Source organism: Pelophylax lessonae (assembly GCF_965119305.1).
Source record: "Pelophylax lessonae genome assembly, chromosome: 4".
Classification (NCBI taxonomy): Eukaryota; Metazoa; Chordata; class Amphibia; order Anura; family Ranidae; genus Pelophylax; species Pelophylax lessonae.
Genome location: NC_138771.1, coordinates 386,887,673 through 386,914,925, shown reverse-complemented (window position 1 = coordinate 386,914,925; position 27,253 = coordinate 386,887,673). Strand labels below are relative to the sequence as shown.

General features: G+C 46.4%; 1 protein-coding gene across 1 annotated transcript in view; it reads left to right on the top strand.

Moving 5' to 3' along the window:
- Positions 1-27,253, top strand: part of LOC309554127 (A disintegrin and metalloproteinase with thrombospondin motifs 2-like) — a gene marked incomplete at its 5' end in the record, with an annotated part of 1,497,034 nt that overhangs the window by 342,318 nt on the left and 1,127,463 nt on the right. Inside the window, one exon of the mRNA XM_082255680.1 lies at positions 3,632-3,715. Coding sequence (XP_082111806.1) covers positions 3,632-3,715 — 84 coding nt within the window. The remainder of the gene's footprint in view (positions 1-3,631; positions 3,716-27,253) is intronic.

Genomic DNA, 27,253 nt, shown 5'->3' with positions numbered 1-27,253 from the left:
GGGACGGGGCCACCTTTGTCATTTAAGAGCTGTCAGATGGCAGGAGCCTTTGTCGGGACCAGAGGTTTTTTGTTTTTTTATTTTTTCAGGTCGGCAGTGGTGGCGGGCGTCATGATTTATGATGGATCTGCACTGGGGGGGAACATGTTTTTATTTTTTAAATAAAGGAATTGTCAAAAACTGCCTTCTGTCATTTTTTTACACTACACTATGTACCACATACTCATTCACATAGAAAGGGGGGGTGGGATCTAGGGGCCCCCTTTTTAAAGGGGGCTTCCAGATTCCGATAAGCTCCCTGCCCACAGACCCCCACAACCACTGGCCACGGATGTGGGGAAGGGGCCCTTTTCCCCATCGACTATGGCCCTCAAGTCGCATGAAAGTTAGAACAAAGTAGTACAGGAACTACTTTAAAGTCGCTGCAACTTTTAAGTTGCACACATATGAATGGTCCTTATTGGAAATCATTTGGGTTCCAAAGTCGCATGAAAAGTCACATAAGTGTGAATTGCAGCCTTAGGCGTCATGCACACTGGATGTTTTTACAGCTGCTGTTTTTGGCATCAGCCATTTTTTTCTGCAGCCAGTAAACTCCCCAGCATGTTATCCTATGTGTACATGCACACATAGGCTGTTATCAACAGTTTTTGGCAGGGGCGTTTTCGGTCTGGAAAAACCCCCCCCAAAACTAGTGGGTTTTAAAAGGCTTTTTTTCAGCTGTAAAAACACACTAACTTTGATAAAAGCTTAAAAATGCTGAAAAATGCCAAGAAACGTGGCTATTCTGCATTTATCAACGTTTGTGAGCCATAGGGTCCTTTCACATGGCGCACCGTCCGACGAGGTCCGTTCTGCTCAGCGGGGGATCGATCCGCCGATCCCCGTTGAGCAGGCGGATGACAGCTCCATCTCCGCTCTGTGTGCGGAGATGGAGCTGTCAGATCCCCGCTGGCCTCTATGGGGAAACCTGTCTGTTCTCATCCGATCCCATCTGATCCGCCAGGCGGATGGAAAATAGGGTTTCCATCTTTTCGGATTTCACGAACAGGATCGAAATTGGATAGCAGCGGGTGTCAGCAGAGATCTCTCCGCTGACATCCGCTGCCCCATTGGGCTGCATGGAGCATCCGACCTGGTCCGCCTGAAAAACTGACAGGCGGATCGGATTGCCTGTGTGAAAGGGGCCTTAAGCTTTTGTGGGAGTATACTTTTGCTAATAAAAAAGATAAAAAAAACACTACGGATAAAAAATGCTGAAAAACGCTACTGCAAAAAAGCTGAAAAACTCCTTCTACAGCTACAGCTTTCTACTGATGTTTTGATAACGTTCAGTGTGCATGAGGCCTTAACCACTTCTGGACCAGAAGATTTTCCCCCTTAATGATCAGGCCATTTTATGCAATTGGGCACTGCGTTACTTTAACAATTGCGCAGTCGTGCGACACTATACCCAAATAAAATGTAATTCCTTTTTTCCCCACAAATAGAGCTTTTGGTGGTATTTGATTACCTCTGTGATTTTTATTTTTTGCGCTATAAACAAAACAAGAGCGACAATTCTGAAAAAAAAAAAAAATATTTTTCTCTTTCTGCAATATTACATTCCCAATTAAAAAAAATAAAATAAATAAAATCTAAATTTTTTTTCATAATTTTAGGCCAATTTGTATTCTGCTACATATTTTTGGTAAAAAAAATCCCAGTAAGCGTATTTTGATTGGTTTGCGCAAAAGTTATCGCGTCTACAAACTAGGAGGAAAGATTTGTCATTTTTATTTTGTTTTTATTAGTAATGGTGGTGATCAGCGATTTTTAGCGGGACTGCATTTTTAGCAGGACATTGTGCAGACAGATCGGATCCCTGACTGACATTTTTTACACTTTTGGGGGGACCCGTGACATTACTACAGTAATCAGTGCTAAAAATATGCACTGTTACTGTAATAATGACACTGGCATGGAAGGGGTTAACATCAAAGGGGCGATCAAAGGGTTAAATGTGAGCCTAGGAGGTGTCTTCTAACTGTAGGGGGATGGGCTTGTGAAATCAACGCAGAGACCTGTGTTCCTAAATAGGAGGAACACAGGAGCTCTGTATTGATTCCAGAGAGAACAACGGTCTGCGGTATTTACAACAGCAGACCACCATTCTCTTTTCACGGGGAGCGATCGTGGGTGTCCGGCAACAATTGCCGTCAGCCCCATGGGTCGGCTTTCCTGTTGGTGAGTGCGTGCTCGCGCCCCCAGAATCGCTCCTGCAAGCAGCCATACAAGTACGGTGATTCACGGGAACCTGCCGCCGTATGGCCGGCAAGGGGTTAATGTCACTTCAAAGCACATATACAGTTTAGTATAATACTTTGTGCACTGTAGTGCAATATGTTGCTATAACTGCAGGCCAGTGGGAGTAGAAGGATCAGACCGAAAACCAGTTTATTAAACCAAATAACATTTTATTTAAACATGGGATAAAACGCATGGACCGCCATGCATAGTAAATTTAAATTCACATACAAATGAATAAAATCAAGCAAAATGGCAGGATGTCGGTACATTGCAGTTACTGAGGGCTTATGGAGCTCGGGATGTATTACCCCTTCTATCAAACAGAGTTATAGACATACCCATGTTTTCTCCTGCCTGAAGCTATCATTCCATTATAAATAGGTATTTACTGCTGTTTTCCTGGGACCTTTAAGTCTGAACTATGATACCCCTTCATATCATCTAAAATGTGCCTACCCGTGTACGTTTGAGGCTACCTCCATATTACAATAGATATTGTAGACTCAATTCTGAGTACTCACATTGTGGAATATACCAGGGAGAGAATACAGAGAGTCGCCCACTCCCAGAATATAATATCAGAGAAGATATAAGCCTCTCTTCTTGTGGTATACGAGGGTCCATGATTCTGAACTCAGCATTAATAGAGTGTATATGTACGCCAACATTGAATCTATTTCTTAAAGACGGAAGCAGCAATCCTTATACAGTATCTGTGCCGCTACAATCCCGTCATCTGATCTGAGTCATTATCAACAAGGAGAAATACCGGTCTGTTATGGTCTCTCAGGCCCTGAGGAAGCCTTGAGCGAAACGCGTCGGCTTGCTGGGGACCTACATTGACCGATTCCACCGTGAGACCCACTCTCCATCCTACACAGGCTTTGATCTTGTTTCCCCTACGGGATGTATTTCTATGTTACTAATGACCCATTTTGCTTGATTTTATTCATTTGTATGTGAATTTAAATTTACTATGCATGGCGGTCCATGCGTTTTATCTCATGTTTAAATAAAATGTTATTTGGTTTTATAAACTGGTTTTCGGTCTGATCCTTCTACTCCCACTGGCCTGCAAAGCCCCATCTTTTTCTTTCAAATATTTTTTGGTCTCCTTATAGGGGCTAGGGCCGAAACTACACGACAATTTTTGTATGCGTTGCTATAACTGGTGAAATCTTGATAATCCACACAACTGTCACTTGTCAAAATATGTTTTTATTTACACAATGAAGTAGTGAAAAGGACATGGACAAAAAAAAGGAAGAAACATTATAATGTGTGCCTTAATACGTTTTTTAGCAGAATCTTTTCTTAAATCTCAATTCATGTTGTTTCACAGGTGAATGAAATCTACCATGATGAGTCATTGGGGGCCCACATTAATGTTGTCCTTGTCAGAATAATAATGCTGAGCCACAGCAAAGTAAGTATACTGGGAAAAAGTAAGGATTTCATATGATTAAATGTATACATTTACAACTGAATTGTTTTAGTATATATGCAAAAAGTCTACCACTTAACTGTAAAATTTCACCGCTAAAGAAGAATCATTTACATAGAGGAGATCCAAAAGCACAGTAAAATGTTGCTATAAAGTATAGAGCAACACCTATATTGCAGGTTCACATGAGCATGTGAATGTGATCCTTGAAACTGGACCAGAAGTAAAAATGTTCAGATTTGCTATGTTACAGGCAAGAGCTTTAAATAATAATTGTACAAAACCAAAATTGACCATGTCTTTGAATTCTTCCTGAAATTATAGTGTCCTTTCTGGTATTTGAGGGTGCCTTGCCACTCCTATGCCTACAGCCTTATAGCTGTATTTCCACTGTGTGAGCACAGCTGCCTCTGACTGCTTGTCTTATGAGATTTGGAATGAGATGATGTTTTTTGTCTCAGGAGATTTCCAGTAAGACTTGGTGATGTCATTACTATGCTGCTTGCTGTAGAAGAGTGGGTACAGCACTCAACCTTCCTATTTCTACTTCAACAATTTTGTGTCTGATATGAACCTGTCCTGCTGCTTCTTGGATATTCCTCCACAAATTAGCAGATTGCCAGTCATCCGGGAGGCAGTTTATTATGTGGAAGCAAAGATAGCTCTACAAAGATTTCTGATTCAATGGTTTTTTATTAGTATTTTGTCAGTATAATAGTAACAAAAATAATGTAAAATATGGGAAACCCATTAATAGGGTAATGAAATTCCAATGTAGCATTTATACCTCCAAAGTAAATGAGAGGAAGCATAGAGAATCAGGTATGTATCAGAAGGGTAGTAGAAGGGGATAGGGAAAAAAGAGGACAGGGAAGAAAGTAGAGGGGTACGTCCGTCCAGGTGTTTCGGACATCAGCATGGAATGGGTTTTAGCTTGTTCTTTTGGAACCTGTAGGTAGGCGAGCCAAGGGGACCATACTTTGTCGAAAATGTTTTTTGTCCCGCAGGAATCTCACATTTTTTTCATACAGCATAATCCAAGTGAGTTTGCATTTCACTAATGTGATGTCTATGACCGGACTATCCCATGCTGTTGCGATAGCGATTTTGGCTGACAAAATAATGAAATAAATTAGGGTTTGAGTGTGTCTTGAAATATTTTCGACAGGTTTATTTAGTAGAGCGATACTCACATTCTTTGTAATATTGACCTGTGTAACTGTGAAAATAAAAGAATGGATCCTCATCCAGAAGCAGCAAACCTCAGGGCATGTCCACCAATTATGTAACTGTGTACCCATCTGTCCACAGCCCCTGAAGCAGCGGGCCGAAGCACCCTGAAACATCTCGGCCAGATGCTCCGGGACCAGATACCATTTAGCCTGGACTTTGTATCCTGCTACCACCAAGGCAATGTTGAGAATGCCTCTGTGGATTCTTGCACTCCATTAGCGCCAACCCTGCACCTCAGGGGCAATAGACAGATCCCTCTCTCAGGTCGACTGGTAGGATAGTTTAGAGGCAGGGTTCACCTGTAGTTTGCATAGCATGGAAACACCTCAGCATTGAGAAACATCTTGCATGCATCTATTTTCAAACATCGTTCGGACTGCCATGTCAGTATTTTTTTTTTTGTAGAGATTTAGGAAAATGGTAAATTTGTTGTATGTGGAAATTCTCTGTTGGGGGCATCTCCAGGCTACCTGTGTAGTAAGATGGGGAGCATATGCCTCAATGATCAAGATAGACGCCTATGCAATATAGACCCTTGTTCAGCCACCAGCTAATTGCATACCCGGTGGGAACATGGGATTTCCGAGAATAGGATCAACAGGGGTGTGTGCGGAACGCAAGGGCCACTTTCTGCAACTCCTATCCCATAATTGTAATGAATGGGAAGGTGTAGAGCAGAGAATAGTCTTACAATTGATTTGGTTCTGTGGATCCCAAGGAAATACCATGAGTGGGGAGCACGCTTGTGCCTCTATGGAAACCCATTCTGGGCGATAGTGTCTGCGATGGAGTTAGCTTAATTGGGCAAGTTGTGCTGCGACATAGTATTTCCTAAAATTGGGCACTCCTAGCCCACCGGAATCTTTGGAAGCATACATCGTGGCTCAAGTTACTCTAGAGCCTTTGGGGCCTCAAATATATTGGAAAATGTTTGACTGAAAGTGTCGCATGGCAAAAGTATGGACTTGAATAGGTAAAGTGCCAAAATAATAGAGCAATTTGGGTAGTACTGTATTCAGGACAGACCTGCTTCAGACCACGTTTGTATATCCTTCAGTAGTGTGTCAAACAGTTTCCAATAATTGGCTTTGTATGGAGAGGAAATGTTTGGGGTCAGTCGGATTTCCTAAGTGAGGGAGGAATGTCTGCCTCCACTGGAAACGGAATCCTGTTTGAATACCCTGCAGCGTCTGTTCTGGTAAGTTGATATTCAATGCCTCTGATTTGTCCTGATGACCCTGAGTCCCGAATTTTTTTTGAAACATTGCAGTAGGGACATCAGGTTTGGTAATGTTGTGTGGGAGGAGGGGATAAACAACAACAGGTCTTCTGCGAATAGTGCACATTTATGATTCTTACCTCCACTCTCTACCCCCTGACTATCTAGATTGTGGCGTATTGCAATTGCAAGGGTTTCAATAGCTACATACTCAAGATGTGGCTGGACCAGAGTCTTGTAGAGTGTGAGAATTATCGTGTAATCTCTAGATTGAATCCCCTTTTTAATACATGCCAATATTCTGTTGGCTTTGCTTGCAGCAGCTTGCATTGCATGCCGTTGCAAACTTTCGCTTGTATTTTTAGCACCCAAATGCATTACTTTACATTATTCGACATTGAACCTCATTTTCCATGTAAATAAATTATTTTTGAGGCGCTACCTTAAATGTCAATGCTGCCCATATAAAACCTATAAATGCATATAAACCAAAACAGTACTGTTTCTTTAACCACTTAAGCCCCGGAAGATTTTACCCCCATTCCGACCAGGGGGTATTTTACGACTCGGCACTGCGTGACTTTAACTGACAATTGTGCGGTCATGCAATGTGGTACCCAAACGAAATATACGTCCTTTTTTTCCCACAAACAGAGCTTTCTTTTGGTGGTATTTGATCACCTCTGCGCTTTTTATTTTTTGCGATATTAATAAAAAAAGAGCGAAAATTTTGCAAAAAAATGACATTTTCAACTTTGTCTTTTAAAAAATATCCAATATACTCAATTTATGTATTTTTTTTTGGCCAAAATATATTTAGCTACATGTCTTTGACAAAAAAAAATTCCACTTTTTGGAAAGTAGACATCCTAAGGAATGTTCTGAGAGGCATGTTGAGCTCATTGAATATTTCATTTTTTTGTCACAGGTGTTTGAAAAATGACTACAATTTTTTTTTTTTTTTTTACACAAAGTTGTCATTGAAATTATATATTGCTCACACATGCCATGGGTATATGTGTAATTACACCCCAAAATATATTCTGCTGCTTCTCCTGAGTACAGGGATACCACATATGTGGGACTTTTTGGGAGCCTAGCTGTGTACGGGACCACAAAAACAAATCCCCACCATCAGAATTTCAAAGGGCGTACATTTTTCATTGCATTTTCTCACTACCTCTAACGGTTTAGGAGGCCCTGAAATGTCAAGATACCACAAAACCCCCCCCAAATGACCCCATTTTGGAAAGTAGACACCCCAAGCTGTTTGCTGAGAGGCATGGTGAGTCCATGGAATATTTTATATTTTACCACAAGTTTTGGGAATATTACTATTTTTTTTTTTTTTATTTTTTTTTTTTACACAACGTTGTCACTAAAAGATAAAATTCTCACACATGACATGGGTATATGTGGAATGACACCCCAAAATACATTCTGCCACTTCTCCTGAGTATGGGGATGCCCCATGTGTGAGACTTTTTGGGAGCCTAGCTGTGTACAGGACCGCGAAATCGATCACCATCTTCAGGTTTTCTAATGGCTTAAATTGTGCATGTCACCTCTGCACTACCTGTCACAGTTTCGGAGGCCCTAAAATTCCAAGATAGCACAAAACCCCCCCAAATGACCCCATTTTGGAAAGTAGACACCCCAAGCTATTTGCTGAGAGGCATGGTGAGTCCATGGAATATTTTATATTTTGCCACAAGTTCCGGGAAATATATATATATATATATATATTTATATTTTTTTTTTTTTTTTTTACACAAAGTTGTCAGTAAATGATATATTGCTCACACATGCCATGGGTATATGTGAACTGACACCCCAATATACATTCTGCTGCTTCTTCTGAGTATAGGGATACCCCATGTGTGAGACTTTTTTGCAGTCTAGCCGAGTACAGGACCCCGAAAACCAATCATCGCCTTCAGGCTTTCCAAGGGCGTAAATTGTTGATTTCACTCCTGACTACCTATCACAGTTTTGGAGGCCATGAAATGCCAAGACAGCACAACCCCCCCCCCCCCCAAATGACCCCTTTTCGGAAAGTAGACACCCTGAGCTATTTGCAGAGAGGCATGTTGAGTGTTTTGCAGATCTCACTTTTTGTCACAAAGTTTTGGAAATTGAAAAAAGAGGAAAAAAAATGCATTTTCCTCTTTTTTCTTCATTTTCCAAAAAAAATGAGAGCTGCAAAATACTCACCATGCCTCTCAGCAAATAGATTGGAGTGTCTACTTTGCAAAATGGGGTCATTTGGGGGGGGGGGGGGTTTGTGCAATCTTGGCTTTTTATGGACTTCAAAAGTGTGATAGGTAGTAAGGAGTGAGATCAACAATTTACGCCCTTAGAAAGCCTAAAGGTGCGCATTGGTTTTCCGGGTCCTGTACGCGGCTAGACTGGCAAAAAGTCTCACACATGGGGTATCATTGTACTCAGGAGAAGCAGCAGAATGTATTTTGGGGTGTCATTTCACATATACCCATGGCCTGTGTGAGCAATATATCATTTACTGACAACTTTGTGTAAAAAAATAAAAAAAAATAAAAAAAAATTTTTTCCCCGAAACTTGTGGCAAAATATAAACTATTCCATGGACTCACCATACTTCTCAGCCAGTAGCTTGGAGTGTCTACTTTGCAAAATGGGGTCATTTGGGGGGGTTTTGTGCCATCTTGAAATTTCAGGGCCTCTGAAACTGTGACAGGTAGTCAGGGGTAAAATCAGCAATTTACGCCATTAGAAAACCTGAAGATGTGGATTGGTTTTCGGGGGCGCGTACACAGCTAGGCTCCCAAAAAGTCTCACACATGTGGTATCCCTGTACTCAGGAGAAGCAAATTAATGTATTTTGGGGTGTCATTTCACATATTCCCATGGCATGCATGAGCAATATATCATTTAGTGACAACTTTCTGTAAAAAAACAACAAAAAAAAAAAAATAATAATTTTCCCGAAACTTGTGGCAAAATATAAAATACTCCATGGACTCACCATGCCTCTCAGAAAAAAGCTTTGGGTGTCTACTTTTCAAAAAGGGGTCATTAGGGGGGTGTTTGAACAGTCCCGGCATTTTATGCTCAATCTTATCCACACATCAACCAAGCCTTTTCTGTGCCTTTTTGTTTACATGAAAAAAATATTTTTTTTTTACTAGAAAATTACTTTGAACCCCCAAACATTATATATTTTTTTAAAGCAGAGGCCCTATAGAATAAAATGGTGGATGTTGCAAATTTTTTTGTCACACGGTATTTGCGCACAGATTTTCCAAACGCAATTTTTGCGAAAAAAATACATTTTTTTTTAATTTATTGCACAAATACACTATATAATTCCAATTTTTTTGGTAAAATTTAAAAGATGATCTTATGCCGAGTTCATAGACACCTAACATGACATGCTTTAAAAATTGCGCATGCCTGCGCAGCGGCAAAAACATATGTACATTTTTAAAAACCTTTAAAAGTCTCTACAGGTTACCACTTTAGACTTACAGAGGAGGTCTACTGCAAGAATTACTGCACTCAATCTGGCGATCGCGGCGGTACCTCACATGCATGCTGCAATTGTGGTTTACATATGACACTAGACCACCGCTTGCGTGCACCATTGCGCGCAAGCACTGGGGGTAAGGGCTCAATTTTTTTTTTCTTTTGATTTTTTATGTTATTTTGACACCTTTCCTTTAATTTTTTTTTTTTTTTTTAAATCATTTTTATTGTTATCATAGTGAATTTAAATATCCCCTATGATAGCAATCTGTGGTGACAGGTACTTGTTGTGGAATTTTTCCTCAGGTACAAAATACCTGTTACCTGTTAGTCAGTGATACCAAATCAGACAATATATAGCTATATATATAATGAGATCAGACAAGACTCAAGATGGCTGAATCATAGTGACCTGATTTATTACAATATTGCTGGAGTTTAAATATACTCAGAAATGGGTTTGTCATTACAATCTGACGTACAGAAATGGGTTGTTATTAACATCTTTTGTCCAATCAAAGTTAACAACTAATTATAGTAAGCATTATGTCAATCTAGATCGTGATTCTCTGTCATAAAGGGAAATTTCTTGGTGACACACAATAAAAGTTCCAAAGGGGCTTTTAGAAGATATTATTGGCTTTGCGGTCAGCTGTCCAGACAGAGTTGATATTCTGAGAGATAGGGAATTTCCACTGTTTCGTTCATCTGATATATTCTTAGCCTTTGCAAGCTCAGTGACACATGTAAAGAAATCAAAGTGAAATGAGATTAACTCGAAAGACATTTTGTTTAAGATAACCATTCTAAATGCCAGTCAAGGCATCCTGTAAAGGCCAATAAGGTATCCAGAAAATGCGAGATAGGTATGCCACGACATACTCTTTTTTAAAAAAAATTGGGGTCTTTTAGACTCTAGATCTCTCCTCTGACCTTAACGCATCTGACCACACCAAAATTGGTGTGATAAAATACTTTCCCAATTTCCCAATGGCCCTGTTTATTTCTGGCGAAACAGAAGTCATAAAATGCTCGTAGCCTCCGGCATCTTAGGCCATAGAGATGATTGGAGCCATTCTCATCTCCAATTAGCTCTATGGTTAGATAATTGAACCACCGGCTGCACTCTCGGGTTAACCGGTGGGACAGGAGAGCCAGAGAAAAACCACGGAAGGCTGCGGAAGGCGGCGGTGGGGGGGGGAGGCCCCTCCCACTGCATGTAAAAGCAGTCTAGCGGCCAATTACCTGCTAGAATTTCTTTTACATGTAAGCCGACCGCTGGCTGTAAAAAACGATACCAAGATGATGCCTAAATCTGCAGGCAACATCCTGGTTAGCAGCATTGGTAAATAGGCGAGGCTGGACACGCAAACTTCACCCCTACCGAAGAAGCCAAACGGAGCCCACGCTCCAGGCGTAACGCGTATAGGGAGGCGGAGCCTGCGTGCCTGACGCCGATCGCTCGGGTGCTACTCTCAAACACTGAATGCCATAATAGCAGGCACGGCTGAGTGCCCAACAAATGTGAGTTACCCCTTTATGCTCAATAAAAGCTCATTATTTACATTCAGAGAGCACTAGATCTTTGCTTTATCTTTATTTTATGTCCTGGCGACCCCCGGAGGTGAAGGCTGGAGAGGTTACCTGTGATAGTCTGTTTATCCCCTGATATGCTCATGCTGGCCCTTTTGGGTCTGGTATCAAGGTGAGAGGCCAATCTTACTGGTGGAGGGAGTTCACACACTGGTGGTTCCTGCTTGATTCACAAGGGATTGAGGCTGTCCTGTCATCACCTGGATATACTAATCATTACTTTGGAGCACTTTATATGAACATTTAGGTTTCATCAGAGCACATATGATGGACACCATATTTTGTTGATAACACTTGTTGATTCATGTAATCACTAATTATTTTTGTGCACTTCTGGCGCAGCACGTTTTTTGATTTTTATCATCCTGGTATAACCACTCAAAGTCCAGCAACGTACCAGTACATTGCTGGTCCTTGTTTGGCATATAGGTTTTTTTTTTTTTCATGCAGCCTGTGGGCTGAACGGAAAAAAAGAGAACCTATCAGAAATCAGCACAGGAATAATGCGTAGTATTACTCATCATTAACCGCCCAAACAACCACCCACTGAATTTAATGATGGGTATACACGACACTATCCACGTATACCAAAATAGGATTTTACTTTCAATAGGTTTTTATTGATTTTCACAAATACAAGAAAGAAAATACATGTAACATACATAATGTTCCAAGCATTGAGATATAACAGTGCCAACAGGTTTAAAGGCGTCAAACTAAACAAACGGTATTGTCATACAAGAACATGGAATCATCATACAAACAGTAGGACTTGTTTAGATTCACCGTATAGGACCATATAGAGTTCACGGAAAAGCAGGCTTAGTGAGTGAGCGATACCAACCTAACCATGGTTGCCACACAGAGAGGGACTGTAAGTAATTCCCTCTACTGGAGGCAAACATCAGCTCATATGTACAATGGGTTTGGACCATGTCCAAGACAGATTGAACAGAGGGGGGATGTAAACCTTTCCAATTCCTGGTGATAGTCAATCTGGCCGCCAGGAGCACATGGGTAACTATGTGTCTAGAATCGTGAGGGTAGTTCTCTATCGTAAGGTTTAGTAGGGCAAGGGCTGGGGAGGGTGCCACTGAGATGTGTGTGATCTCCTCTAACTTGTTAAATATATCTAGCCAGTACTGTCGTAGGAGTGGGCAGTCCCATAGGATATGAAATATATCACCTGTGTGACCGCATAGTCTCCAGCAGAGTGGGGAAGTAGATTTGTAGAACGTAGCCAACTTGGATGGTGTCAAGTGCCAACGAAGGGTAATCTTGGTTGTTTGCTCCCAAAGCGCTGAGCATTTTGTATGTTTGTATGCATGACGGAGTGCCGTTTTCCATTGGCAAGGTGTGTAAGATTGCTTCAGGTCCGCCTCCCATTGTAGGAGAGGACGAGATTTGGAGAATGTGGACCTGTCATGTAGGGTCGAGTAAATCAGTGAAATGCCCTTTGATGAGGTGGAGTGATTGTTCAGGAATTTCCATATGCATGTCGGAACTCGTACATCGGGGAGGGAGAGGCAGAGAGAAAATGTTTAATTCTGAGATAAGTAAAGAGCGTTGAGGGGGGGAGGTTGTATTCCTGTTGCAGGGATGGGAAGGATTTCAAGACTCTGTCGTGAAAAAGAGCTTGCAGCGTTATAATGCCATGAGTCTGCCATGTGCTGACAGAAATATCAGGGATTAACAGGGATACGATTTCCAGTGGTACGGGTATTGGGATTTTGTTTGGGAAGGTGTCAGTCAAAGGTAGGAGTTTACGCCACGCAGCTAGTGAAGCTACCATAGTGGGAGAGAAGGTCGTCGGGAGTTTGGGGCCAAAGGGGGCGCTCAGTAACCAAGTACGTAACGACCATTTGGGTAAGCGGGTGGATTCGATTTGACCCCAGCTAGTAGCGGGTGAGGAGCGGAACCAGTCCTTCAATTGGGTTGTCAATGTAGCGAGATAGTAATCTTGGAAGTCAACATATCCCGTTCCCCCTACAAGACGGTGTTTGGTCAGAAGTGAGTGTGCACATCGCGGTTTCTTATGTTGCCACATATAGGCTCTCAAAATTGATTGTAGGGATGTAAAATACGAGGCGGGTATGGGGATAGGTAACGTGCGGAACAAGTACAACAGCTGGGGGAGAATCATCATTTTAAACGCCGCTAGTCTACCTGACCAAGAAAATTCGTGGTGTTGGAGCGATTGGAGTTCAGATTGCATTTTGGCAAGGAAAGGGGCATAGTTGTACTTGAAAAGGGATTTAACCGATTTGGTCAAGTGTGTTCCAAGGTATGGGATGGAATGGTCTGCCCATGAGAACGGGAAGTTTTGTTGTAGGATGGATTTAGTCGTTAGGTCAAGATGTAGATCAAGTATGGTGGATTTTGTCACGTTGACTTTATAATAAGATACGTCGCTGAACCATTGAAGGATCCGATACGTTTCAGGTAGGGACGTCGTAGGATTCGTGAGCAGTACTATCACGTCGTCCGCAAATAAGCTAATTTTGTGGGTAACCGCGCCGAACTGGAACCCTGAAATAAGGGGATTAGAGCGTATATGGGCTGCCAACGGTTCCATCAGTAAATTAAAGATCAGGGGGGACAGCGGGCATCCTTGGCGAGTGCCATTCGTGATATTAAAGGGCCGGGACAACATGTCGGAGGTGTAAACTCTCACAGATGGTGTGGAGTATAGCGCAAGAACCGCTGTTAGGATAGGGCCTTGGAATCCGAATTTGGTCAGAACAGCTCTGAGATAGTCCCAGTGGACCCTGTCAAACGCCTTCTCCGCATCCAACGATAGAGGTAGAGAAGGCGTTCGAGAGGTCTCAGCCTGGGAGATGATGTTAATGAGTCGCCTGGTAGCATCTGAAGCCTGGCGGAAGGGTGTAAATCCCGTTTGATCCAGGTGGACAATGGAGGGAAGGACTGTTTTGATCCTGTTAGCGAGCAATTTGGCGTAAATTTTGGCATCTATATTCAGTAGGGATATTGGCCTGAAGTTTTGAGGAGAGGTAGGATCTTTCCCCGGTTTCGGGAGGGTGATGACCAAGGCTTGAAGCATTTCAGGGGGAAATGTAGATGAGGTGGCAGCTTGGGCAAAGACAGGTAGCATATGGGGTAAGAGGACGGAACAGAAGCGTTTAAAGTATTCGCCCGACAAACCATCAGGGCCAGGGGATTTGTTGGCTGGCAGGGCCGATATGACGTCTGCTATTTCTTGTGTCGTGAACGGGGTATTAAGGAGTGCCAATTGTGCTGTAGAGAGGATGGGGAGTGAGACTGCAGCCAGAAACTTATCGATCTCTTCCTTAGAGGGCTGATGAGTGTTCGGGTCTCGGTTAATGTTATAGAGGGCCTCGTAGTATACACTGAACGCGTCTGCTATGTCTTGTGGATTGTATTCTTTTTTAGAGGATGTGGGGTTGTGTAAGTATTCTATCCTAGTTTTGACTCTTTGCCCCCTAATTTTTTGTGCCATGCTCTTCCCAGCTTTATTAGAGGTGGAATACGAGGCCGCCAGGCATCTGCGGTGGAAGCGTTCAAATTCCACCAGCAATAAAGTTCTCAATTCCTGTCGCATAGTAGTAAGCTGTAATTTGTGTTTACAATCAGGGTGCCGCATATTCAACTCGTCTAGGTCAGCTATAGAAGAAAGAAGAGAGTCCACACGGGCGGTTCTCTTTTTCTTTTCCCTAGAGCCCACCTGAATAAGGAGCCCTCTAACAAACACTTTGTGGGCGTTCCACACCACAGCCGGGTTGGATACAGAATGCTGGTTGCATGCAAAAAATTGGTCGAGTTGGTCAGAAATGTAGGAGACCACATGAGGTTGTTGGAGTAAAAAGTTGTTGGTGCGCCAAATGAAATGGGAGGATTGGGTTGATTTGTCTGACAGGGTGAGTGTCAGTGGAGCATGGTCCGACCAGGCTATCGTGTGGATCTCAGAAGACAAAACATTTTGCAATAACCACTTATCTAGCAAAAATAAATCAATCCTGGAATAGGTATTGTGGCTCGGGGAAAAATACGTGTAGTCACGCTCTTCAGCGTGCTGACACCGCCACGCATCATGTAGGTCGTGAGAATGAAGTAGGTTCTTCAGCTGGGAGTTGTGGCGTTTGGAGGGGGCAGTAGAGTCTAAAGTCACATCAGGAACTATGTTGAAATCTCCGCAAACAATTAAATGTCCCTTGCGATCCTTGGCAGCGGCTTTAAGAGCCTTGGATAGAAAGGTTATCTGTCGCTGGTTGGGTGCATACACGTTGAGGATTGTGTATTGCACATTGTTAATAGAGCAGACGAGAATAAGGAAGCGGCCATTAACATCCTCTGTAAGGTGGTGTTGCTGAAACAAAACAGAGTCCCTGACCGCAATCATCACCCCCCGCTTCTTGGCATTAAAGCATGAGTGAAAAACGTGTGGAAAGTTCTTGTGGTGGCAGTATGGTAACGGTGATCGTGAGAAATGGGTCTCCTGGACACAAAGAATGTCACTATGGTGAGCTATGGCAGTTGACCATAGTGATTTACGTTTGGCTGGGTGGTTCAGTCCCCGTGCGTTGAGAGATAGAATCGTGATAGGCATGTTTTGGAGGTGGCTAGGTGGATAGTGTAGTATAGTTACTCACAGTTGAAAGGATGGATTCCGAAGAGAGACGTGGGTGATCAAGTCCAGCGGATCACTTAGAGCCTGGTTGGTAAGGGATCGTCGCTGCCCAAGGCGCTGGAACAAAGCGCACGTGTACCAGTAGCTGCAAAAACAACACAACAAAAGAAAAAAAAGAAAAGAACAAGCAAAACAACAGAACAGTAACTTCGTAGAAGCAGGAAAAGCACGCTATAGAGGACGCCCCTGTGGTTGCGTCTGTAAGGCTGGGGGATAATTATGAGCAGGTAGCGTTGTTTCCTGGGATTGACACGGAACTAATGCTCGTATAACTGCACTTAGAATGTAGATAGATGACAACGATCCGTGAACAGACAACACCGGTAAGAGACACTGCCTTAGTGCACTACCAGTGGATCGGGGGGAAGAGTTTTTCAAAGAATTCCTGAGAGTGGGGTAGAGGAGATCTCTGGAGCTTCATGGGCCCGCTACACATGATGGTCATGGGCGCTGGCGGGTGTCCCCAATGGGGGGGTTCCTGGGCTGGCGGGTACCAGAGGACATGGTTTGCATAGGTTCATCCCTTGGAGGGGTGAGTACGATACCCCAAGAGTTGAGGAGTCGCATACAATTATGCAGGGAGGAGATGGTATGGGGGATCCCATTTTTGGTAACTAGGATAGTCGCCGGGTGTTTCCATTTATAGGGTATATTGTGGTTCATCAATGCTTTGGTGATGGAGCTAAGTTGCCTCCGCAGTTGGAGTGTGAATTTGGACAGATCTGCAAATAGTTGTATCCCCTCATACGGGGCTGGGAGCGTGCGTTGGAGACGGGATGCAGCCAGGAGATGATCTTTAGTTTGATAAAAGTGCACTCTCATAAGGGTGTCCCGTGGCACAGAGTCGGCAAGATGGGACGCCTTGGGCAGCCTGTGAATGCGATCAATAGTGAGGTCCATAGCTGAACAGTCAGGGAGCATTGCCGCCATAAGGGAGCTGGCATAGTTGTGGAGCTCGCTCTGAGGGACAGACTCAGGAATACCACGCAGTTTCACATTATTACGTCTAGAGCGGTCCTCTAAGTCTGCCAGTTTAGCCTTAATCCAGTGCTGTTCATCTCTAGTCTCATCACAAGTGTCAATGATGTCGTTAATGGTGTCAGTGCAGTCAGCCATCTGTGCCTCCACAGAGCCCAGCCTGTGATCCATCCCTTGCACATCTGAGGCAATTTTGCCAAATAAGGAGGACAAGTTCTGAAATAGGGAGGATTGAAAGGAGAGCAACATGTCCTTTAAAGTAGTGTCCAGAACAGGCTGGCCTGTGGTGGGGAAGTCAGCAAATGAGGCCTGCATTGTGGGGATGGAGAGGAGGCTAGTGTCCAGGCCGCAGTGTGAGGGACCCGGGGGCTGCATCTCTAATCTCATGCGGGCTTTCGCAGGGCTAGAGGAGGCTGGGGAGTAGTCTCCTGGTCTGGTGGGAGAGGATGGGGAAGTCTGGGGCGGCAGTACCTCAGCAGGGATCCCGATGTCCTCCGGTATCTGTGCGGAGAGGAAGACTGCATGAGCGCCGGCGCCATCTTGGCGGGAAGGGACCCGCGGCGGAGGCCGAGAGAAGAAGGCCGTTAGCTTTTTTGGCCGATGGTCGTCCTTCCTTTTGCGGGACATCGCGGGCAGGCTGTCAGTGGGAGTCCTCCGAGCCGGTTTGTGAGGCGCTGCGGGTGTCTGCGGGCGAACGTCGCTGGAACAGCTCCTCTATCCCCTCAGGAGTACAGACTCAAGCGGCCATCTCTGGTGCCGGCAAGCCACGCCCCCCCAAAATAGGATTTTAACTGCAGTGCTGAAATCAGAAAATCACCACAGCTGCTATCAGCAAAGGTATCCATATATGCTGAGCGCAAACGCTGTTTGTGTCAGAATATATAAAATCAATGCGTGGTAGCCGACGAGTACCTGCAAGAGAAACAGGTCACAAAAGAATGAAAAAACAAAGGACATTGAAAAAAGTATAGTAGGAAGGAGTAGAAGGACATATAAAATTACTGACACTACAACAGTTTTTGGATCCTTTTATTTTTCTTTCTAACTGTTCCTTTATTTCTTGATTTGGGAGGGACTGCGATCTTCTGCGATCTTCTCTTCCAGCTTGGGTCTCTCAAAATGTCGATGGACATCCAACATCCTTCGAGACCCTGTGTTTATGTGCCCTACACTGTGTCGTGCTGTACCCTACGCTAATAATCCACTAGTGTATGGTAGCGCTCGAAACATTCCCCGGTGCAGAGACCAGGTTGGTCAGGACATTTGGGACAATAATAGCGGGTGTCACGCCTAAATCCGCGCTTGCTACAGACACGACATCTTCTTTGGGGCCATCTTTGGGTAGGGGTACTCGGGAGGACATGTGAAAAATGCCTCTCATGCAGCCGGCTCACTGCATCTGGAAGGGGAAGTTGGGCAGGCATGCCTCCTGGGTACAGGTAGGCAAGGATGATCTCTTCCTGGAATTCCCGGAAAGATCCAGTTCGTCCTGACGCCCTGTATAGGACAAAGGCGTTCAGCATAGCCAATTGGTATAGGTAAACAGACACTTTTTTGTACCAGCGTCTGGCTTTACGGGCAACTAAATACGGCGCCAAAAGCTGGTCGTTAAGGTCCACCCCTCCCATATTAAGGTTATATTCGTGGACACAGAGGAGTTTCTCCATAACGCCAGTTGCCGTAGGAATTTGGATCGTCGTGTCTGGGTGAAGGGAGGACAGAACATAAACGTCCCGTGTATCCTTCCACTTCACCGCAAGCAATTTGTCCGTTTTCAAGCAGGCTCTCGCCCCCCGACTAAGACTGGAATCTACAAGCCGTTGGGGGAAGCCCCGGCGATTAGGTCGCACGGTGCCACATGCGCCAATTTGTAAATCGAGAAGGTGACTAAATAGTGGCACGCTTGTGTAAAAGTTGTCCACGTACAAATGGTACCCCTTTCCGGATAAGGGTGACACCAAGTCCCAAACGATCTTACCGCTGCTCCCTATGTAGTCTGGGCAGTTGGGGGGCTCCACACAGCTATCTTTTCCCTCATAGACCCGGAAACTAACTGTATAGCCTGTGGCCCTGTCACACAATTTATACAGTTTGACCCCGTACTTGGCACGCTTGCTGGGGAGGTACTGTTTCATAGCAAGGCGGCCAGTAAATTTAATCAGGGACTCGTCAACGCAGACAACTTGTTCGGGGGTAAACAAGGCTGCAAACCGCTGATTGAAGTGGTCTATGAGGGGCCGAATTTTGTGGAGCCGATCGTATGCAGGGTCTCCCCGAGGACGACAGATTTCATTGTCGCTGAAATGCATAAATCGCAGAATTTGCTCGTATCTCGTCCTGGACATAGAGGCAGAGTACATGCGCATATGGTGAATTGGGCTAGTGGACCAATATAGCCGCAATTCACTCTGTTTAGTTATGCCCATGTGGAGGGAAAGGCCCAGAAAGATCTTAAATTCGGAAACCGTTATAGGTTTCCAGCCGAATTGTCTGGCAAGGTGTGAATTTGGGTTGGCGGCGATGAACTGTTGTGCATATAAATTTGATTGATCCACAATAGATCTGTAAAGATCTTCCGTGAAGAACAGCTCAAAAAAGTTCAGGGGCGTAAAACCAGCTGTCTCCACGTGGATTCCAGGTTGGGCGGTGAATGGGGGAAGTACTGGCGCTGTAGTATCAGTGGGTTGCCAATTAGGAAATGCCAGCGCATCAGGGAGGGCACTATGGGCTCTACGGGCCTGTCTTCGAATACGCGGTGGCTGCGGGCCACTACTTGTGCTAGCCACCGCACCAGCTTCAACTGCACTTAGGGGACTCGCCACGTCACCAGGTCTTACTGCAGTGCTGGTTGTACTAGGTCCAGGTTGTACTAGGCCGCTGGCGCTTGCCAGGTCGCCAGAAGGATGAGCGGCACTAGTACCCACACTCTGCTCCATACGAGCACCCTGCGATTCCTGCATCTCAACAACTTCAGAATGGGGTCGGGTACGCCTGGGTCTAACAGGGACCCATCTGTCGTCGGAGCTATCTGTCAGGGAGCCGCTGCTGTCATCAGGTTCATATACTGACACTAATTCGGTCATTGTAGCTTCCCCTTCGCTATCAGATGACTCGGTCAGCATATAACTGATAAGCTCTTCATCCCTGTACGAACGTTTGGTCATTTTGGTAACTAAATTTACCCGTACAGTGATGCGACTCACAGGTAATAAAAGCACCTGGTTGTCGAAGATTATTTCAAGCGCTACAAAAAAAAACTGCTAATGCTAGCAGGGATCAGGCCTGACTCTGCTAACACAGCGGTTTTGTGTCTTGTGTTTTTTTGCAAGTGACAGTAATCTATTGATTACTACACTTGCCTGGGTGAAAGGGTTAAACGCAGGTGCTGGCCGGAATCAGTACTGATCGTGCAAACACCGCGTTTTGGGAACCCTAAACTATGGGGGCGCTAGCAGGGCCGGACTGGGAATAAAATTCAGCCCTGGAAAAAATGTCATACCAGCCCCATAGCATTATTATTCCGGCCCAACAGCATAGCGCCATTATTTCCTTGTTCATAAAAGGGAAAACCATGCATTTTAAAGCAAATTTGAAGAGTGTATTATACATAGATAAGATAGATATGAAAGCATATAGGGCTTTATATATAAAAGAGCAAATTCTAGTTAAAAGTGGTAAAAGTGCGGAAATGGTAAAGGAGATGTCATAGGCTGTGCGGACATGGTACAGGTCATGTCAGGGGCTGTGTGGACATGGTACAGGACATGTCAGGGGCTGTGTGGACATGGTACAGGACATGTCAGGGGCTGTGCGGACATGGTATAGGACATGTCAGGGGCTGTGGAGACATGGTACAGGAGATGTCAGGGGCTGTGGAGACATGGTACAGGAGATGTCAGCGGCTGTGGAGACATGGTACAGGAGATGTCAGGGGCTGTGTGGACATGGTACAGGAGATGTCAGAGGCTGTGGAGACATGGTACAGGAGATGTCAGGGGCTGTGGAGACATGGTACAGGAGATGTCAGGGGCTGTGGAGACATGGTACAGGAGATGTCAGGGGCTGTGGAGACATGGTACAGGAGATGTCAGGGGCTGTGCGGACATGGTACAGGAGATGTCAGGGGCTGTGGAGACATGGTACAGGAGATGTCAGGGACTGTGGAGACATGGTACAGGAGATGTCAGGGGCTGTGGAGACATGGTACAGGAGATGTCAGGGGCTGTGGAGACATGGTACAGGAGATGTCAGGGGCTGTGTGGACATGGTACAGGAGATGTCAGGGGCTGTGCGGACATGATACAGGAGATGTCAGGGGCTGTGGAGACATGGTACAGGAGATGTCAGGGGCTGTGTGGACATGGTACAGGAGATGTCAGGGGCTGTGTGGACATGGTACAGGACATGTCAGGGGCTGTGGAGACATGGTATAGGAGATGTCAGGGGCTGTGGAGACATGGTGCAGGAGATGTCAGGGGCTGTGGAGACATGGTGCAGGAGATGTCAGGGGCTGTGGAGACATGGTGCAGGAGATGTCATAGGCTGTGCGGACATGGTACAGGAGATGTCAGGGGCTGTGGAGACATGGTACAGGAGATGTCAGGGGCTGTGCGGACATGATACAGGAGATGTCAGGGGCTGTGGAGACATGGTACAGGAGATGTCAGGGGCTGTGTGGACATGGTACAGGACATGTCAGGGGCTGTGGAGACATGGTATAGGAGATGTCTGGGGCTGTGGAGACATGGTGCAGGAGATGTCAGGGGCTGTGGAGACATGGTGCAGGAGATATCATAGGCTGTGCAGACATGGTACAGGAGATGTCACAGGCTGTGCAGACATGGTACAGGAGATGTCACAGGCTGTGCGGACATGGTACAGGAGATGTCAGAGGCTGTGCGGACATGGTACAGGAGATGTCAGAGGCTGTGTGGACATGGTACAGGAAATGTCAGGGGCTGTGAGGACATGGTACAGGAGATGTCAGAGGCTGTGCGGACATGGTACAGGAGATGTCAGGGGCTGTGCGGACATGGTACAGGAGATGTCAGGGGCTGTGCGGACATGGTACAGGAGATGTCAGAGGTTGCAGACATGATGAGGGGGGTGGGATGAGTGGCAGCAGGGGTGGTGGTGAGGGGGGTGGAATCAGTGGAAGCGGTGGTGATGGTGAGGGGGTGGGATAAGTGGCAGCAGGGGTGGTGGGAGCGGTGGTGGTGAGGGGGGTGGGATCAGTGGCATCAGGGGTGGTGGTGAGGGGGTTGGGATCGGTGGCAGCAGGGGTAGTGATGAGGGGGGTGGGATCAGTGGCAGCGGTGGTGGTGATGAGGGGGTGGTGATGAGGGGGGTGGGATCGGTGGCAGTGGTGGTGAGGGGGGTGGGAATCGGTGGCAGTGGTGAGGGGGGTGGGAATCGGCAGTGGTGGTGAGGGGGGTGGGAATCGGTGGCGGTGGTGGTGAGGGGGGTGGGAATCGGTGGCAGTGGTGGTGAGGGGGGTGGGAATCGGTGGCAGTGGTGGTGAGGGGGGTGGTTATAGGTGGCAGTGGTGGTGAGGGGGGTGGGAATAGGTAACAGTGGTGGTGAGGGGGGTGGGAATCGGTGGCAGTGGTGGTGAGGGGGGTGGGAATCGGTGGCAGTGGTGGTGAGGGGGGTGGGAATCGGTGGCAGTGGTGGTGAGGGGGTGGGAATCGGTGGTGAGGGGGGTGGGAATCGGTGGCAGTGGTGGTGAGGGGGGTGGGAATAGGTGGCAGTGGTGGTGAGGGGGGTGGGAATCGGTGGCAGTGGTGGTGAGGGGGGTGGGAATCGATGGCAGTGGTGGTGAGGGGGGTGGGAATCGGTGGCAGTGGTGGTGAGGGGGGTGGGAATCGGTGGCAGTGGTGGTGAGGGGGGTGGGAATCGGTGGTGAGGGGGGTGGGAATCGGTGGCAGTGGTGGTGAGGGGGGTGGGAATAGGTGGCAGTGGTGGTGAGGGGGGTGGGAATCGGTGGCAGTGGTGGTGAGGGGGGTGGGAATTGGTGGCAGTGGTGGTGAGGGGGGTGGGAATAGGTGGCAGTGGTGGTGAGGGGGGTGGGAATAGGTAACAGTGGTGGTGAGGGGGGTGGGAATCGGTGGCAGTGGTGGTGAGGGGGGTGGGAATCGGTGGCAGTGGTGGTGAGGGGGGTGGGAATCGGTGGCAGTGGTGGTGAGGGGGGTGGGAATCGGTGGTGAGGGGGGTGGGAATCGGTGGCAGTGGTGGTGAGGGGGGTGGGAATAGGTGGCAGTGGTGGTGAGGGGGGTGGGAATCGGTGGCAGTGGTGGTGAGGGGGGTGGGAATCGATGGCAGTGGTGGTGAGGGGGGTGGGAATCGGTGGCAGTGGTGGTGAGGGGGGTGGGAATCGGTGGCAGTGGTGGTGAGGGGGGTGGGAATCGGTGGTGAGGGGGGTGGGAATCGGTGGCAGTGGTGGGGAGGGGGGTGGGAATAGGTGGCAGTGGTGGTGAGGGGGGTGGGAATCGGTGGCAGTGGTGGTGAGGGGGGTGGGAATAGGTGGCAGTGGTGGTGAGGGGGGTGGGAATCGGTGGCAGTGGTGGTCAGGGGGGTGGGAATCGATGGCAGTGGTGGTGAGGGGGGTGGGAATCGGTGGCAGTGGTGGTGAGGGGGGTGGGAATCGGTGGTGAGGGGGGTGGGAATCGGTGGCAGTGGTGGTGAGGGGGGTGGGAATAGGTGGCAGTGGTGGTGAGGGGGGTGGGAATCGGTGGCAGTGGTGGTGAGAATCGGTGGCAGTGGTGGTGAGGGGGGTGGGAATCGTTGGCAGTGGTGGTGGTGAGGGGAGATTGGTGGCAGTGGTGATGGGGGGTGCCATCCTCCTCACCGCCACTGCTTCCCCCCCATCCTATTAGGGAGAAGATCTGTGGTGGTCTGGTGGAGGTCGGAGGATGGGATCAATAATTCTGCTGATTTTTTTAGTACTAACTTGGTCAGACTGTGACAGTCGGACTCGATTCCCCGGGTGCTGGGCTGCTGGGCTGGCGTCCGTGTAGTGGGTCCCTCGGCGCCGTCACCGTGACCGTCCGTCTTGCTGACAGACTCAGTCACATGATCCACCGCCGGCCGGCGCCGGCGCTCTGACGTCATGCCGCTCATAGCGGCTGACATAGTACGGACTTCACCAGGGATGCAGCAGCCATCACAGCGCGGCCGCGGGGCGGTCCCAATAGCGGCCGCGGGGCGGTCCCAATAGCGGCCGCGTCTTAAAGCGGCCACAATAGCGGCCGCGTCTTAAAGCGGCCACAATAGCGGCTGCGTCTTAAAGCGGCCACAATTTTAAAGCGGCCCCAGGGCCGGCGGCCCACCGGGAAATTTCCCGGTATCCCGGTAGGCCAGTCCGGCCCTGGCGCTAGTATAGTTCTGATCAGATCAGATATTGATCTGTTCAAACACTATACTAGAAATGGAAGTGTATGTGCGTGCGTGCGTGTGTGGCAATCAAGGGGTTACTTCTAAACTATGCGCCGGGGATCTGGGGGGGGGGTGGTGGGGACCCTAAACCTCCTTTGGGAAAGAAACTAGCTAGCTAGCGCAACCTCAAGTCACAATGACACCAATACAAAATACAGTAAAAACAGTATATTATGTGTGTATTAGTGCTAATGTGACAGAGGGTGTAGGGGTTAACGGGATGTGATCAGGGGGGATCAGGGGTTTAAATCTTTATTGGAAGGGACTGGCGGGTATCCTAAGGATAAAAGGAACGGTGGCAAGCGCTAAACCTGGTCACAAGTCACACTTATATGGGTATATAGAAAATGCTATATACTGTATACAGTGTGCGTTGTGGCAGGGGGTGTAGGGGTGATCAGGAGGGGATCAGGGGATTAAATCCTTATTGGGCGGGTGGCGGGGACCCTAAACCTCCTTGGGACACAAACTTAGTCGCCTGCGCTAATTCTGATCACAATGACACTAATATAAATATACAAAAACACAGTATATTACGTTTGTATTAGTGCTGATGTGACAGAGGGTGTAGGGGTTAACTAGCGGTGATCAGGAGGGGATCAGGGGGGATCAGGGGCTTAAATCTTTATTAGGGGGGGGTGGCGGGTAATTCAAGTGGAAAAAGGGGGGTCGCAAGTGCTAGACCTGACCACAAATCACACTTATACGGGTATATAGCAAAATGCTATATACTGTATACGGTGTGTGTTATGGCAGGGGGTGTAGGGGTGATCAGGGGGGGTCAGGGGCTTAAATCTTTATTGGGCGGGTGGCGGGGACCCTAAACCTTCTTGGGACAGAAACTTAGTCGCCTGCGCTAATTCTGATCACAATGACACTAATACAAAAATACAATAACACCGTATATTGCGTTTGTATTAGTGCTGATGTGACAGAGGGTGTAGGGGTTAACGGCGGTGATCAGGGGGGGGGGTCAGGGGAGATCAGTGGGTTAAATCTTTATTGGGGGGGGTGGGGGGTAATTTGAGTGGAAAAGGGGGGGTCGCTAGTGCTACACCTGTTCACAAATCACATGTATACAGGTATATAGGTAACTGCTATATGCTGTATATAGTGTGTGTTGTGTCAGGTGCTGTAGGGGTTAATTGGGGGGGCGATCGGGGGTGAAATGTGCCTATCTAGCTGTGTGTGGGTGCTTGGTGCAATTACTCACAGTAAGATGTGCTCTCCTCTCACGCTGGATCCAAAAAGACCGTTGTGGGGGGAGGGCACATCTCCTCTAAGCCTGTGTTTACATTTTCACAGGCTTAGAGGATGATCTGATTGGGCAGGACCGATCAACAATTGATTTCCTAATCAGATCAGGCTCTGCATCATCAGCAGAGATTTCCCAGAATAAAAGAATAAATTGAATAATTGTGCAATACGTTTTAATTACAAATTATTCTCATAAAAATGTATATGGTATGGAACTTACATTTGTGTGTGCCTGCAAGTGGCACCCACTATAGATCGCCTGGTTTATTACAATCACCGCCGTGCGCTCTCTGAAGCGCCGTGCGTTCCACTGGGCCGGACGTGACTAAACTGGAAGTATCACCACTACACTAGACCTACGCTGTATAGTCCCTTATCCCCTCCAATAGCTTGCAGACTATTGATGTTAGGCTAACTAGCCTGTTGTTCCCAGGGATAAATCTTGGCCCTTTTTTAAATATTTGTACCAAGTTGGTTTTTATCCAATTCCTTGTAATAGGAATAAAAGTGAGCCCAAAAAAAAAAATATTTAAAGGGACAGTGTAAATAAAATAAGAATGATGATACATGTTAGATATCACTGTGAATGTTGGAGCAAGAATATTAATTCTAGACCTTAATTCTAAACCGGTAATCTGTACCTATGTTAGTTTGTCGCCATTCCAAAATCGTTCGCAATTTTAAATCGGGACATGTTAGATATTTATTTACTCGGCGTAACATCAGCTTTTATATTTTACCAATAAATTGGGTTCTATATTGTGCTTTTTTTGCATTAAAAATTATTAGTGTATTTTTTCCAAAACAATTGGGTTGGAAATCTGCTGCCCAAATACCGTGTGACATGAAGAATGGCAGCAATCATCATTTTATTCTTTAGGGTCTCTGCTAAAAAAAAAAAATTGATATATAATGTTTGGGGGTTCTAAGTAATTTTATAGCAAAAAATACACATTTTTACTTGTAAACAAACAATGCCAGAAATGGCTTGGTCCTTTAAGTGTTACTAAAGTCTTGTTTGTTTTTTAGTTAAAAATAGCAAACCTGTTAAACTTACCTGCACTGTGCCATGGTTTTGCATAGAGCAGCCCAGATCCTCCTCTTCTTGGGTCCCTCTTTGGAGCTCCTGGCCCCTCCCTCCTGTTGGGTCAGCTTTCTATGGGGGCACCCGAGCCGAGCCACAGCTCCCTGTGTCCATTCAGACAGAGCCGTGGCCTGGCCCTGCCCTCTTTCTCTCCTCATTGGCTGACTGACTTTGATTGACAGCAGCAGGAGCCAATGGCGATGTGCAGCAGTTTCACCCTACGAGGAGGGGCATCTCGGGCAGCCAAGACACTCCTGCGACATCACTTGATCTAGATGGACCTCAGGTAAGTATTAGGGGGGCTGCTGCACACGGAAGGCTTTTTATCTTGATACATAAAATGCATCAAGATAAAAAAAACTTCTGCCTTTACAACCTTTTGAAATGGGTCAGGAAGGCTCATGTAAAATGTTTGCTATTTAACTATTTTCAACATACACAGAATCATATGTAATAGAAGAGTTTTATACTTTATTTTTTATGATTATGTTGAGGTTTATACATGTCTGTGAGATTCTTGCTTGTGGCACAGCTGTGAAAGCAAATTTTTTA